The following is a 14,767-nucleotide window of genomic DNA, read 5'->3' as shown; positions in this document are numbered from 1 at the left end:
GAATAATCCAGCCGTCAGACACAGCCAGACTCCCCATTCAGAAGGTAGACATGATATATTCTCATGTTTGCCTTCCAGATTGCTATATACACAATAATGAACAAGCATTTTTTTCTACAGATTACAAAGCATTGAGTTCTTCATCAACTGGACCCAATGAGCATATGATCGCAGGGTGAAGAGGGGGAGCAGTAGCTGCTGGTTCCTAGGAGATCCAGTAAGCGCTGCTATCCAGCCAGAAGGCTGAAATTCTGATGTTCCTGAGGCTAGTACCAGCCCCATCTACAGTGGAAATCAGCAATAAAAAGAATGAGTACTTTAAAATGTCTTCCAATGGTCTTTTACACCCTCATGGAGGGAGAGAATTCACAGTGTGGAATCACTTGAAGGATAAAGAAAAAAAAGGGATGAAAAAAAAAAAAATCTAATAAAAAAAAAAAAAGACAACCAATTCACGTTGTTGTTTATACCCCAATCCCACCTAAAAAACAAACAAAAAAAACCCCATGTCCAATATATAAAAATTTCTACACAGGAAGCGACAATTTTTTTTTTTTTATGGTTCTCTTGTGGTCACACAAAGAAAAACAAAAAAAACAACAAAAAACATGTATTTATTTTAATGTTTTACATACTCCGTCTAGATATAAAAAAAATGTAGATAAAATAAAATATTTGAATATCTGAAATTATTTTTCTTATTTTTAATAGCTGTTAAAATTGCTTGTTCAAAACTAAAAATGGGACTCAGCAGTGGGAAAAAACTCCTGAAATGGTTAATCAGGGAATGTGGTCTAGCAGTCTGGAGTGGAAAAAAAAAATGGTCCACTCCTAAAATGGTTAATCAGTGAATGTAATCTAGCAGTCTGGAGTGGTAAAACATGGTCCACTCCTGAACTGGTTAGGCTATGTTCACACACTGCATCTTTTACTGCGTTTTTGGTGCATTTTTTGAGGTCACAAAGATGCAGCTAAGTGCATGCATTTCCTTTTCCCAGCAAGTCTATGAGATTTCGATTGTGCTGTCTACACAGTGCATCTTTTTTTGGCTGCATCTTGGCAGCGTTTTTGAATATGCAGCATGTCAATTCTTTTTGCAATTTTCCAGCGTTTTTAAATCCTTTCAGTCAATAGATTTGACTTCAATGCATTGGGCAAAATGAGGTAAAAATGCAGCAAAAATGCATGTGTTTTTTGGCGCCAAAAACTCTGCATCTTTGTAGTTGCAAAAGATGCACTCTGTGAACATAGCCTAAATCAGTGAACGTAGTCTAGCATAAAAAAGAGGGTTTTTTTTAATTATTTTTACATTCCCAGATTTCAAGAGTGATTTTTGTTTTTTCAGTGTACACGAGCTTCTTTTAATTTATAATGACACTAATTAAAACTGCAAATAACTTTAAGGACATTTTTCCATTTATCGTATTATGCTGAATGTATGAAGCTTAAAATATATATTTATATGAAGGCAGCAATATAAATTTAACATAAAACATACACATACATAAAATAAATGTATTTGTGCGTATCTTTATTTTACATTTTTTAAATGTGACCACAATAATAATAAAAAAATAATAATATTCCTCCGGCAATCTTTATAAAGTTAATACGGGAAGTATCTGTATGCTGCCAAGATAGCAACCCCTTATCAGTATTTTTTTATACAAATACACATCAAGTAACAAAAATAAGTACCTAGTACTCGTGCTATCAGACAGAATATAAGGGTGCTGATGACATAGGTCCAATTCCAAGAATGGGGTCCAGCCACAGTGGAGACCCCCAGGAAAATGAAAATTAAGGTCTCACTGACACTGCTCCACATCTTCAGGAAATATTTGATTGTGGTATGAGACTTATGGGAAATGTTAGCCTCCACATAAGGTCGCATTACTACACCAGAGGCAATAAGACTGCAATAATAAAGGAAAAAAAAACAAAAAAACACAGAACTCACAAAAGGTTTAGGTCAAATTCAAAATGCATTCAATATATTATGTGTAATAGTGAGAGAGCAGATAAAAAGGAGATAAAACTTACGCCATAATTCCAGAAAGATGGAAGAGTTCTGCAGACATGTATGCCATATAACTATACAGAAAAACAAAGAGCGGTTCAATAACTCTGATGTGGGATGTGAACCGGGAAGTGAATGCTGCAATTATGCCATATACAAGTCCTACAAACACCCCTCCAAGGGAAACAATGAAGAAACTCAGGAACCCCAAGGAGATATCACGGAAGGTCACCTGATCCAAGGCAGAAAACTCTTCAAACAGGTGGTACAAAACCTAAAGGAGAGACAAAGCCCATGAACCAGAGGTGTACAAGCAAAAACATAAAAGGCTATGTATCAAATAATGCCTAAAGGTTACAAAAAAAAAAAAAAAAGTTTAAACTTGTTTTTCCACTTTTTAAGAAAGTGAACCCCAAATGCTCTAAAATAACAAGGAGTGGGTACTATTGATGAGTGAGCACTACCATGATCAGGTTCTCGGAATGAGCAGTTGGACACTCGGATAGGTTCGACATGAGTACTGATTATAATGGAAGTCAATGGGGAACGCAGGCATTTTTCCAGAAGATTTTGGCTCCCTGTGCTTTCACATCACGTCCACAGCGCGTGGCAAACCCCTCAGCTGAGCAGCTGTGCAAAGTAGATGGCACGAGCTACTGAGGTCAATGGTTGGGAACAGGAAGATGCAAGCTGTCAACATGACATCACCAATGCTGTAAAATCACCAAGGCTCGAGCGGCTGCAAGAAGCTGGGGAGGGTGAGTACATGATCTGTTTATTATTTTAGAGTGGTTAGGGTCCACATTCTTGAAGATGGAAAGCTCTGTAAGCAAATTTCACAATACAAACTATGCATTATAAATTAGATATTGTATGCCTCATTGAAAATTCATGCCAGAATGGCTGCAGAGTCCTTTTTGAAAGTTTTCACCGCTGATCTTAAAATAACTGGAAGAATGGTTCCCCAGTCTGGAGAGATCTTCTATAGTCTTATGCAGACCATTTCCAGCTTGTACTTGACATAGGACTGGGCTTACTGTATCAGCACATCAGTGATGGGTGTGAAGGGGGCTGGTATCTGACGCATTCCCTATCACGCCCAATGCAGAGACAAAGAAAGGAGCCGACTTAAGGCCCCGTCACACTAAGCAACATCGCTAGCAACATCGCTGGTAACGAACAACTTTTGTGACGTTGCTAGCGATGTTGCTGTGTGTGACATCCAGCAACAACCTGGCCCCTGCTGTGAGGTTGTTGGTTGTTGCTGAATGTCCTGGGCCATTTTTTAGTTGTTGCTGTCCCGCTGTGAAGCACAGATTGCTGTGTGTGACAGCGAGACAGCAACAACTAAATGTGCAGTGAGCAGGGAGCCAGCTTCTGCGGAGGCTGGTAACCAATGTAAACATCGGGTAACTAAGAAGCCCTGTCCTTGGTTACCCGATATTTACCTTTGATACCAGCCTCCTCCGCTCTCACTGTCAGTGCCGGCTCCTGCTCTGTGCACATGTAGCTGCAGCACACATCAGGTAATTAACCCGATGTGTGCTGTAACTAGAAGAGCAAGGAGCCAGCGCTAAGCATTGTGCGCTGCTCCCTGCTCTGTGCACATTTAGCTGCAGCACACATCAGGTAATTAACCCGATGTGTGCTGTAACTAGGAGAGCAAGGAGCCAGCGCTAAGCATTGTGCGCTGCTCCCTGCTCTGTGCACATTTAGCTGCAGCACACATCAGGTAATTAACCCGATGTGTGCTGTAACTAGGAGAGCAAGGAGCCAGCGCTAAGCATTGTGCGCTGCTCCCTGCTCTGTGCACATTTAGCTGCAGCACACATCGGGTTAATTAACCTGATGTGTGCTGTAACTAGGAGACTGGGGGCTGGTCACTGGTTGCTGGTGAGCTCACCAGCAACTCGTGTAGCCACGCTCCAGCGATCCCTGCCAGGTCAGGTTGCTGGTGGGATCGCTGGAGCGTCGCAGTGTGACATCTCACCAGCAACCTCCTAGCAACTTACCAGCGATCCCTATCGTTGTTGGGATCGCTGGTAAGTTGCTTAGTGTGACTGGACCTTTAGCTATTCAGATGACAGTACAACACGCCTCTTGCTGTTATTGACACCTCACTATCAATGTACAATCTCTATTGAGAGGCTGGTGAGGGCAGAGAGAGCTCGCTGGACTCTGCTACATGACTAAAGGCCCATTCACACTAAACAACTTACCAGCGATCCCAACAACGATACAACCTGATAGGGATCGCTGGTAAGTTGCTAGGAGGTCGCTGGTGAGATGTCACACTAAGCGACGCTCCAGCGATCCCACCAGCAACCTGACCTGGCAGGGATCGCTGGAGCGTCGCTACACGTAGAAGCGATGCTGCGCTTGGTAACTAAGGTAAATATCGGGTAACCAACCCGATATTTACCTTGGTTACCAGTGCACACCGCTTAGCGCTGGCTCCCTGCACACCTAGGCACAGTACACATGGGGTTAATTACCCGATGTGTACTCTGCTACGTGTGCAGGCAGCAGGAGCCGGCTTCTGCGGACGCTGGTAACCACGGTAAACAGCGGGTAACCAAGAAGCCCTTACCTTGGTTACCCGATATTTACCTTCGTTACCAGCGTCCGCCGCTCTCAGCTGTCAGTGCCGGCTCCTGCTCCCTGCACTCCTAGCTACCGTACACATCGGCTTAATTACCCGATGTGTAGTCTGTCTATGTGTGCAAGGAGCAGGAGCCGGCACTGACAGCTGAGAGTCAACAACTGTAGAAAGTAGTTAGGAGTGTTCAAATCAAGAAATTGATAAGGGTGCCCATACTTTAGCACCGGTCAAATTTTGTTTAAATGCGGATTTAACATTTTCTGTTAGTACAAAAAACCTCATTTCAATCCAGAAATATTACTCAGTCCATCAGTTATTAGATATATGAAACTGAAATAGCCGTTTCAAAAACACAAATTATTATAAAGAAAAAAGGTTAACATTAATAATGCCCAAACTTTTTCATATGACTGTACTGTGTGTATATACTATTATTATTATTATTTATAGAGCACCATTGATTCCATGGTGCTGTACATGAGAAGGGGGTTACATACAGAATACATATACAAGTTACAATAGACAGACTAGTACAGAGGGAAGAGGGCCCTGCCCTTGCGGGCTCACATTCTATACTATAGACCGTGTGTACACTGTGTATATATTGTGTGTGTGACCAAGCAGCATGAAGGAGGCGGAGCCAGCGTGTGTATATACTATATACACCACATACTGTATTTACTGCATACCGTGTGTACACCGTGTTTTTCCAAAAATAAGACACTGTCTTATATTTTTTTTGCCCCCCAAAAAAGCGCTAGGGCTTATTTTTGGAGGAGGTCTTATTCTTGGAGACACACGGTTGGGGGTAAGTTTACCCCCCAAAAAAGCAGACCCCCCCACTTCCCAGGAGACTCATACTCACCAGACCAGGACGTCTGCGTGATTCCCAGGTCCTCCTGTGATCTCCGGTCGGTGCTGCACACCGTCCTACCCTGCTGCTAGCTGACACGCTGACACACACAGAAGATCCCAGACACACACAGCAGATCACACACAGACACACAGCAGATCACAGATATACACAGCAGATCACACACAGCAGATCGCAGGCACGCACAGCCGATCACAGATACACACATCCGAACGCAGACACACACAGCCGATCGCAGACACACACACATCACATCCAGCACTTACGGCAGCAGAGAATGAGAGCAAGTCACGTGTCCAGCCGCAGGTCCTGTTCGTCGCGCTGCACCGCACTGCCTCTCAGGATTCTCCCGGCGAGAAGAGATCGGTGTCACTGGATGAGGCGAGTGTATATACGATCCGATGTGTGTGCGATCCGATGTTTGTGTGTGTGTGTGATTTGTTGTTTGCGTGTGAGCCGATGTTTGTGTGTGTGATCTGGTGTGTGTGTGTGAGAGCTGATGTGTGCGGGTGTGTGATCACTGCAGGTCCTCTTCTCAGTGTCTGGTGAGTGTAATTGCCGGGTGCCGCTGTGTATAATGAAGTGTCCTGCAGTATCTGTATCTTTTTTAGCTGCACGGACACTTCATTATTGATCCGGGACTAGGGCTTATTTTCGGGGGAGGGCTTATATTTAAGCCTGTCTCCGAAAATGCTGAAAATCCCTGCTAGGGCTTATTTTTGGGGGAGGTCTTATTTTTGGAAAAACACGGTATGTATGTATATGTATATATATATATATATATATATATATATATATATATATATATATATATATATATATATATATATATATATATATATATATATATGTATGTATGTGTGTATATATATATATATATATATATATATATATATATATATATATATATATATATATATATATATATATATCACTCACACACACACACACACACACACATCAATAAACAAGTGCATTTTAGTGATAATTTTTAAGTTCTGGATATTTTCACAAAGTTCAACGTCTTTTTTTTTTTTTAAAGTAAAGGGATTATATACAATATGATTTTACACAGTAGGTTATAGGCTAGGTGTGCATGCTGCAATTTTGTTCCTTCAGCAAAAAAAAAAAATCGCACCTTCTGGTAGAAAAAACCCCCCCATAAAAAATGCGTGTGTTTTTGCTGTATTTCGGTGCATTTTTGGTCCAACGATGGGTACGTTTTTGCCCATGTGTTTTTTCACTATATTTCACTGTATTCAATGCAAAAATAAAGGTCAGAAACGCAAAAAGGCTATTGCTATGTGCGCACGCTGCATCTTTGTGGTGCCCACAAAGGAGCATGTTTTTTGTCCTTAAAAAAAAACAAAAAAAAACCATGCAGTGGGAAAAACGCATCTTTTACAGGAGAAACAAAATAGGATAGGATAATTGATAGGTAGATAGAATAGATAAACAGAAAAAATACAAACAATAGATAAAACATATAGAAGAGAAAGAACATATAGAACAGATAATACGAAAGAACATACACTGTACTGTGTGCAGAATTATTAGGCAAGTTGTATTTGAGGATTTTTTTTATTATTGATCAACAACTATGTTCTCAATCAACCCTAAAGACTTAATATTTTTGGAAGTTGGAGTGTTTTTTTTTTATAGATTTGGCTATCTTAGGAGGATATCTGTTTGTGCAGGTAACTATTACTGTGCAGAATTATTAGGCAACTTAATAAAAACTAAATATATTCCCATCTCACTTGTTTATTTTCACCAGGTAAACCAATATAACGGCACAAAATTTAGAAATAAACATTTCTGACATGCAAAACAAAACCCCAAAAAATTAGTGACCAATATAGCCACCTTTCTTTATGACACTCAACAGCCTACCATCCATAGATTGTCAGTTGCTTGATCTGTTTACGACCAACATTGCGTGCAACAGCCACCACAGCCTCCCAGACACTGTTCCGAAAGGTGTACTGTTTTCCCTCCCTGTAGATCTTACATTTTATGAGAGACCACAGGTTCTCTATGGGGTTCAGATCAGGTGAACAAGGGGGCCATGTCATGATTTTTTCATCTTTTAGACCTTTACTGGCCAGCCACGCTGTGGAGTATTTTGAAGCATGTGATGGAGCATTGTCCTGCATGAAAATCACTGCTTGAAGAAGTTGTCTTCCAGAAACTGGCAGTAGGTCTGGGAGTTGAGCTTCACTCCATCCATCATCTTTGATGATAGCAGCCCACCTCCACCTTGCTGGTATCTGACTCGGAGTGGAGCTCTCTGCCCTTTACTGATCTAGCCTCTGGCCCATCAAGAGTCACTCTCATTTCATCAGTCCATAGAACCTTTGAAAAATCAGTCTTAAGATATTTCTTGGCCCAGTCTTGACGTTTTATCTTATGTTTCTTGTTCAAAGTTGGCCGTTTTTCAGCCTTCCTTACCTTGGCCATGTCCCCGAGTATGGCACACCTTGTGCTTTTTGATACTCCAGTAACCTTGCAGCTCTGAAATATGGCCAAACTGGTGGCAAATGGAATCTTGGCAGCTTCACGCTTGATTTTCCTCAATTCATGGGCAGTTATTTTGCGCCTTTTTTGCCCACCACGCTTCTTGCGACCCTGCTCGCTAATTACCATGAAACGCTTCATTGTTCGATGATCACGCTTCAAAAGTTTGGCAATTTCAAGACTGCTGCATCCCCCTGCAAGACATCTCACAATTTCGGACTTTTCAGAGCACATCAAATCTCTCTTCTGACCCACTTTGCCAAAGGAAGGAAGTTGCCTAATAATTAAGTACACCTTATATAGGGTGTTGATGCCATTACACCACACCCCCCTCATTACAGAGATGAACATCACCTGATTTACTTAATTGGTAGTTGGCTCTCAAGCCTATACAGCTTGGAGTAGGACAACATGTATAAAAAGTATCATGTGATAAAAATACTCATTTACCTAATAATTCTGCCCACACTGTATAGCGATAGCTAGTATGACCAGATGTTTTTTTAAATTATTTTTTGGTAAAAAAAAATGGCATGGGGTCCCCACCATTTTTCACATCCAGCACAGGAAAAGCAGCAGGCTGCAACCCTCAGCTGTCTGCTGTACCTTGGCTGGTTATGAAAAACTGGAGGTGGTCCCACACTTTTTTTTTTAATTATTTAATTTATTAAAAAAAAAAAATTAAGGGGGCGTGTCCAGGATGCTGAGCTGAGTGGACGTGGGGAAGAGGAGCTCCTGTTGACCCTCAGCTAAATCAGCACTTATCATAAGCATAAACCTACTCACCGGCTCTCAGGATGGGACCACGGAGGATTAAACCATCGCAGCAGGCATCGGTGGCCCCCCCGCTGCACACCACGGCGCTGGATACTTTCTTGGGCCTGGAACAGGGTCCAGGGGAGGCCCGGACGCCATCTTTCCAGGAGCATGGAGGGGAAATGGAGGCACTGGCCCGGCCTGCTAAGCAGCAAGAGAAGGAGGAGTGGGTGAGCGGGGACACAGGGGGGAGTGGAGGAATCTCTGCAGCAGATCCAACAGGGGATGCCTTGGCTCAGCAGCCCTGCACTGCATCGGATCCTCAGGCACAGCAGCAGCAGGCCCAGGAGCACATAGTGGCTGTGGGAGATAAGGTGGAGGTCGGGGGCAGCCCTCCCCACTGCCGGGAGAAGGGACTGCAGCTACAGCTGGTAATATCAGGGAACAGAGCAGCCTGCTTCCCCCCTCTGGGCCTCAGTGTGGAGATCAACTTCCCCAGCTTCCCCAGCACCAGACTAAAACTCCAGTGTCTATTACTGCAGGTGCTCACCTTAAAGGGCCAGACACCTTCTATAAGGACATGCATGATTTCATAAGTAAACTTCCTTCTAAAGAGGACTTTCAATGCCTCATCCATGAGGTTAAAGCAACTTGCAGGTCAGAAATAGCTGAAGTGAGGAGAGATTTGCAGCAATTGTCTGGCAGAATTGAATCCCTGGAGGAAGAGCATGACATCACCAGATCCCATGTATCAGAATTACACAAACTGGCAACATCGCAACAAAAAATTATGGAGGATATGCAGTCTCACATAGAGGATCTCGACAACAGAGGACGCTGTTGCAATGTCCGTGTGAGGGGGGTCCCAGAGTCGGATGGGCCCGAGGACACAAACTCCATACTACAATCCATCTTTAATGAAGTGTTGGACGCTCCCCCTTTTAACATCATCAAGCTGGACAGGGCACACAGGGCTTTACAGCCGAAGAATTTATCCACCCAACCCCGGGACATCATTTGTTGCATTCACGACTTCTCCACCAAAGAACTGATCATGGCTAAGGCTAGAATGAGGCGCACGGCATCTGTGTTCAATGGCAAGGAAATCCAGCTTTTCCCGGATCTTTCTCGCATCACACTCCAGAAAAGGCGGCACCTCAAACCCCTCCTCACGAGCCTGAAGGAGCACCAGGTTCCATACCGCTGGGGTTACCAGTTTGCACTAACAGCGCGCAGAGGGGGTAAATCGGCGACCCTTCGCACTCCAGCAGATACTACTCTGTTCTGTGAAGCATTGGCCATTCCAGCGGTCTGTATCCCAGATTGGGACTTGCAAAGGTTGGAAGGTCCGCCCCCCCCCCCGTGTGGTCCAAGGTGAGGGGTGGAGGGCGTGGGGCTTTGGGGGGGAGAGGAGGTAGGGGCCGCGGGTCGCTCCCCTCCCCGGCTCGCCGTTGAAGACACTCCTTAACCTGGTTGGTGCCTATTTCTTATACCCTCTGAGTTCCAGTGGCTGAGCATGCTTTGTGATACTGTGACTCTCTCTACAGCAAGCCTCTGACTGTCCATTGTGTCATCTGCGGCCCTCTGGGTCTGTTGAGCTGCATAGGGGGGGGGCTGTAGCCACAATGATGCCGTGGGGGGTAGGGGGGTTGGCGGGAGCCCGGTCCCCTTACTTGGAGTTAGTGGTTGAGGTTTTTTTTTTTTTTCTCCCTTGTTTCCTTTAGGCACGGGCCCGTGCCCACTGGACTGACCCCCGTAGGAGGGCTACTGGGGAGTGAGGTGGGTGGCTCTCTCAGCCCAGACGGGTTGGGGAACCTCCCTCTAGGTCTCTCCCTTCCGGGTTTACCCCCCGGGAATCTATGCCTAAGGTTTATGCATTTCGGTTAATGTTCTTAATTCATGTTCATTTCTATGTTTGTCCTTGTCTTCCCCCCTCCCCGATGTTTTTTCCTTATGTGTCCTTTCAGGTACCACCCCTTCTAGAGTCCCTGGGAGCTGCGGCCCTTTGTCGTATGGACCGTCTCCTCTGGCCGGCTTCACAGGGGAAGTCATGCCCCCGACGGTATAGGTGTGCCATTAGCTTTTTCTTACTTCTAAGTTTTAGATATGACCCGCATTATCTCTCTTAACGTAAAAGGTCTGAATTCACCCCGTAAGAGGAAATTGCTGCTACAGGAACTGAAAACATCAGGTGCAGACATAGCCTTTATCCAAGAAACACATTTTGTGGAATCAAACACTTTCAAATTTGCGTCCCACCGCTTTCCCATCCATTACTCGGCTTACTCGGGCTCCAAGAGGGGGGGAGTTGCTATTTTAATATCCTCCAGTTGTCCTCTACAAATTACGGGTTCTCACTGCGATCCAGAGGGTAGATATGTGATTCTGGAGGGCCAACTGGGGGGATCCCCGCACATACTGGCCAACATTTATGCACCTAATGAAGGGCAGATACGCTTTCTTAAGAAAATACTCGATCTGATAGGCGGACTGGCACCGGCCTCTACGGTGTTGGGGGGAGACTTTAACATCCCCTTTTCGGAGGTGGCCGACAGACTCTCTGTGGGTGGACACCCTCCATCGGGTGCTTTGAAAAATTTGTCCCGGGACTTTCGTAGGCTCATTAGATCAGGCGCTTTATACGACGCTTGGAGGGTGGACCACCCGGGAGAGAAGGCCTTTTCCTTCTACTCGCATCCGCATCAGACGCACACCAGAATAGACTATTTTTTCATTGACTCACAGCTGCTGGGGCGTCTTGAGCGGGTGGAGATGGGATCCATTACGTGGTCAGACCATTCCCCACTCATAATGGACTTCAAGAAAGATGGTCCTCGACCTAGGGCTCAGCATTGGCGCCTTAATGAATCTCTGATCAAAAATCCCGACACTAGGGCCTTTTTAAATAAGCAACTGGTCGAATTCTTTCAGTTGAACACGGGCACGGTCACGTCGCCGGCAACACTCTGGGAAGCTCACAAGGCAGTGATGAGGGGACTATGCATTAGAGAGGGCGCCAGGGCTAAAAAGAATGCCACAAGTCAGCGGGACTCTATAACGGCCCATCTTAAGCTACAGGAGGGGAGACTGGCGGCTGCCCCATCACTGACTATTCTTAGGAGAGTCATCAGCCTTAGGGAAAAGTTGAGAGACTTGGCAATTGGCAGAGCAGAAAAATTGCTAACCTTTTCCAAACAAAGATACTATGAAAGGAGTAATAAGGCTCATACCTTACTCGCCAGGCAGCTTAAGGAGCGCACTACATCCTCATGCCCTCAGGCTCTGCGCGACGAAAAGGGCACTATCCACTATCACCCCGCTTCAATAGCTGACATTTTTTTCAATTACTACAACAAGCTTTATAACCTTCCGGTTCCCCCGGGCATGGCTTTGCGCGGGGCTGGGGCCCTTGGGGACTATTTTTCGGCCCTTGAGCTCCCTTCACTGCCTTGCGGAGCAGCCGCGGCTTTGAATGAAGAGATTACTACAGAGGAACTGGAGCAAGTTCTGGAAGCCCTGCCTGGCGGGAAGTCACCGGGCCCGGACGGCTTTACTTATTTTTATTACAAGGTGTTTGCGGCGGAGCTCCTCCCACACATGGCCGCCTTGTTTAACTCTTTCCTTCAGGGTGACCCTATCCCTCCATCCATGCTACACTCCCATTTAATCCTCCTGCCCAAGCCACCCAGGGACCCATTGGACTGTGCTAATTATAGACCAATAGCCCTTTTGAACTCCGATTTGAAGATGTTCACCAAGCTCTTGGCGGCCAGGCTTAATCGATGGTTGCCCCAACTCGTGTATAAAGACCAGGTGGGTTTTGTCCCTTGCCGTCAGGGGGGTGACAATACCAGGAAGGTCATAGACCTGGTGGATGTGGCAAATCGGACGAAGCAACAGGCGTTGGTGTTGAGTCTAGATGCAGAGAAGGCTTTTGACCGCCTTGCGTGGCCTTTTCTCTTCAAGACACTGGAGGTCTTTGGGATCTCGGGTGGCTTTATGCGGGCCTTGAAGTCCCTGTATAGCGCTCCTACGGCCTCTATCAAACTCCCCCTCCACATCTCTAAGCCTTTTCTCATCTCCAATGGCACCAGGCAGGGGTGCCCCCTGTCCCCCTCCTTTTTGTGCTATGCATAGAGCCCCTCGCGGCCTCGGTCAGGAGCAACCCAGACATCTCGGGGGTCCTGGTCAGGAATAAACCGTTTAAAATCTCGCTTTTTGCCGACGATGTGCTCATTACACTTACTAACATCCATGTGTCCCTTCCAATTTTAATGTGCACCTTGGGTAGGTACGGGAGCCTTTCGGGGTATAAGATCAACTCTAGCAAAACGGAGGCAATGCCCTTGAATCTCGACCCGGTGGCCCTGGATTACCTGCGTTTGAATTTTAAGTTTCGTTGGAAGACAGATGCGGTCAAGTACCTGGGGGTTACCCTCACATCTACTTATGATTCCCTCTATAACCTTAACTTCCCCCCCCCTTTTCCGAGAGCTGAGAAATCTTTTGAGCAAGTGGTTGCCCCTCTCTCTTTCGTGGATGGGGCGCATTGCTGCGGTTAAAATGAGCTTGCTCCCAAAATTATTATATTTTTTTGAAACCCTCCCAGTTAAGGTACCAATAAAGGAGCTGAAGTCCCTTCAGGCGGCTATCCTTAGATTTATTTGGTGTAACAAACGTCATAGGGTGGCCAGGGAGGTGTTGATGGCTCGGAGAAACAGGGGGGGGGGGCTTTCTGTCCCGGACATCCTAAAATACTATTGGGCGGCCCATCTTAGGAGGATCCCCTGTTGGGTGTCCCTTTGGGCATACAACAGGTGGACTGAGATTGAAAAACTTTGGCTGGCGCCTATACATCCAAACACGCTCCTGTGGCCCCCGGCCCGGTGTGATTCGCCCCCCCCCTCTTCTTGGACCGATGCAGTTCACTAGGGACCTCTGGGCATTTTGCATTAGAAGATTTCCTTTGGCATCCCCCTGCTCCCCTCTGGTGTCCTTCATATACCAACCCTTGCTCCCAAGCAGTCTGGAGTCGGACATGGTGCACCCCTGGCTCAAGGCAGGTCTATTCAGATTTGCAGACATTATAGATGGAAGTACAATGCAGATCCATTCCTTTGAGTACCTTAGAGATAAATTCTCTCTCTCTAATCGAGAGTTTTTCCAATATCTGCAGATCAGAGACTTGGCTGGCTCCTTGTTTGGCAGGGCAGGGGCCTCGATTCCCACAGATTTTGAGAAAATTTGCAGAAGGGGCACTGATACTAAGGGACTAATTTCGGAAATTTACATTTTGCTTTCCGAGTCACGGGAGGGGCCCGAGGGGTCTTTTCCATACATGCGGAAATGGGAGTCTCTATTGGGAAGGCGGATACTTCCTCAGGAATGGGCAGCAATCTGGGGAAACGCCGCCAAGACGTCAATATGCACACTATATAAGGAAAATATCTATAAAATTTTGCTATTTTGGTACCACACTCCAGATTTCCTTCATGGCATAGACCCCTCCATACCGGCTTGTTGCTGGAGATGCGGGGGAGGCAGGGGCACCATTCTGCACATATTCTGGTCCTGTCCAGGGATAGTCCCCTTCTGGGAGCAGGTTAGAGGGTTGATCCATAAAGTACTATATATAGAGGTTGATCTTGATCCCCTGATCTATGTTCTGGGTCTTGGGAATGGGGGATTGGGAAAAACGGCCTCTAAGCTTTTGTCCCACATCCTTACGGCGGCCAGATGCTTAATTGCAAAGAATTGGAGGCAGCCAGGGACACCCTCACTCCAGAGCCTCAAGTATAGATTACTGGACGTTAGACGCATGGAACATCTCACGGCACTATTGCATGACACAGTTGACCATTTCCAGGCCGTGTGGGCACCATGGGACTACTTTGCGGGACAGGAGGATCTGTGAGACTGAGGCCTATGGGTCCTATGGAAGGAGCATGGACTCTTGAAACCCTTCCCTCTTCCCTCCTATTTCTCCTCTCCCCTCCTA

At 45.8% G+C, this 14,767-nt stretch overlaps 1 protein-coding gene across 2 annotated transcripts in view; it reads right to left on the bottom strand.

Moving 5' to 3' along the window:
* SLC9A1 (solute carrier family 9 member A1) overlaps positions 1 to 14,767 on the bottom strand; it is a 246,355-nt gene that overhangs the window by 161,167 nt on the left and 70,421 nt on the right. For both annotated transcript variants that reach the window (XM_075335896.1, XM_075335897.1), the window contains exons 3-4: positions 2,044 to 2,294; positions 1,699 to 1,916 (exon numbers count right to left, since the gene is read on the bottom strand). In XM_075335896.1, the coding sequence (XP_075192011.1) occupies positions 1,699 to 1,916; positions 2,044 to 2,294 (469 nt within the window). The remainder of the gene's footprint in view (positions 1 to 1,698; positions 1,917 to 2,043; positions 2,295 to 14,767) is intronic.

The sequence above is a fragment of the Anomaloglossus baeobatrachus genome, chromosome 2, assembly GCF_048569485.1.
Source record: "Anomaloglossus baeobatrachus isolate aAnoBae1 chromosome 2, aAnoBae1.hap1, whole genome shotgun sequence".
In the NCBI taxonomy this organism is placed as follows: Eukaryota; Metazoa; Chordata; class Amphibia; order Anura; family Aromobatidae; genus Anomaloglossus; species Anomaloglossus baeobatrachus.
This window is presented reverse-complemented; position numbering and strand designations above follow the sequence as displayed.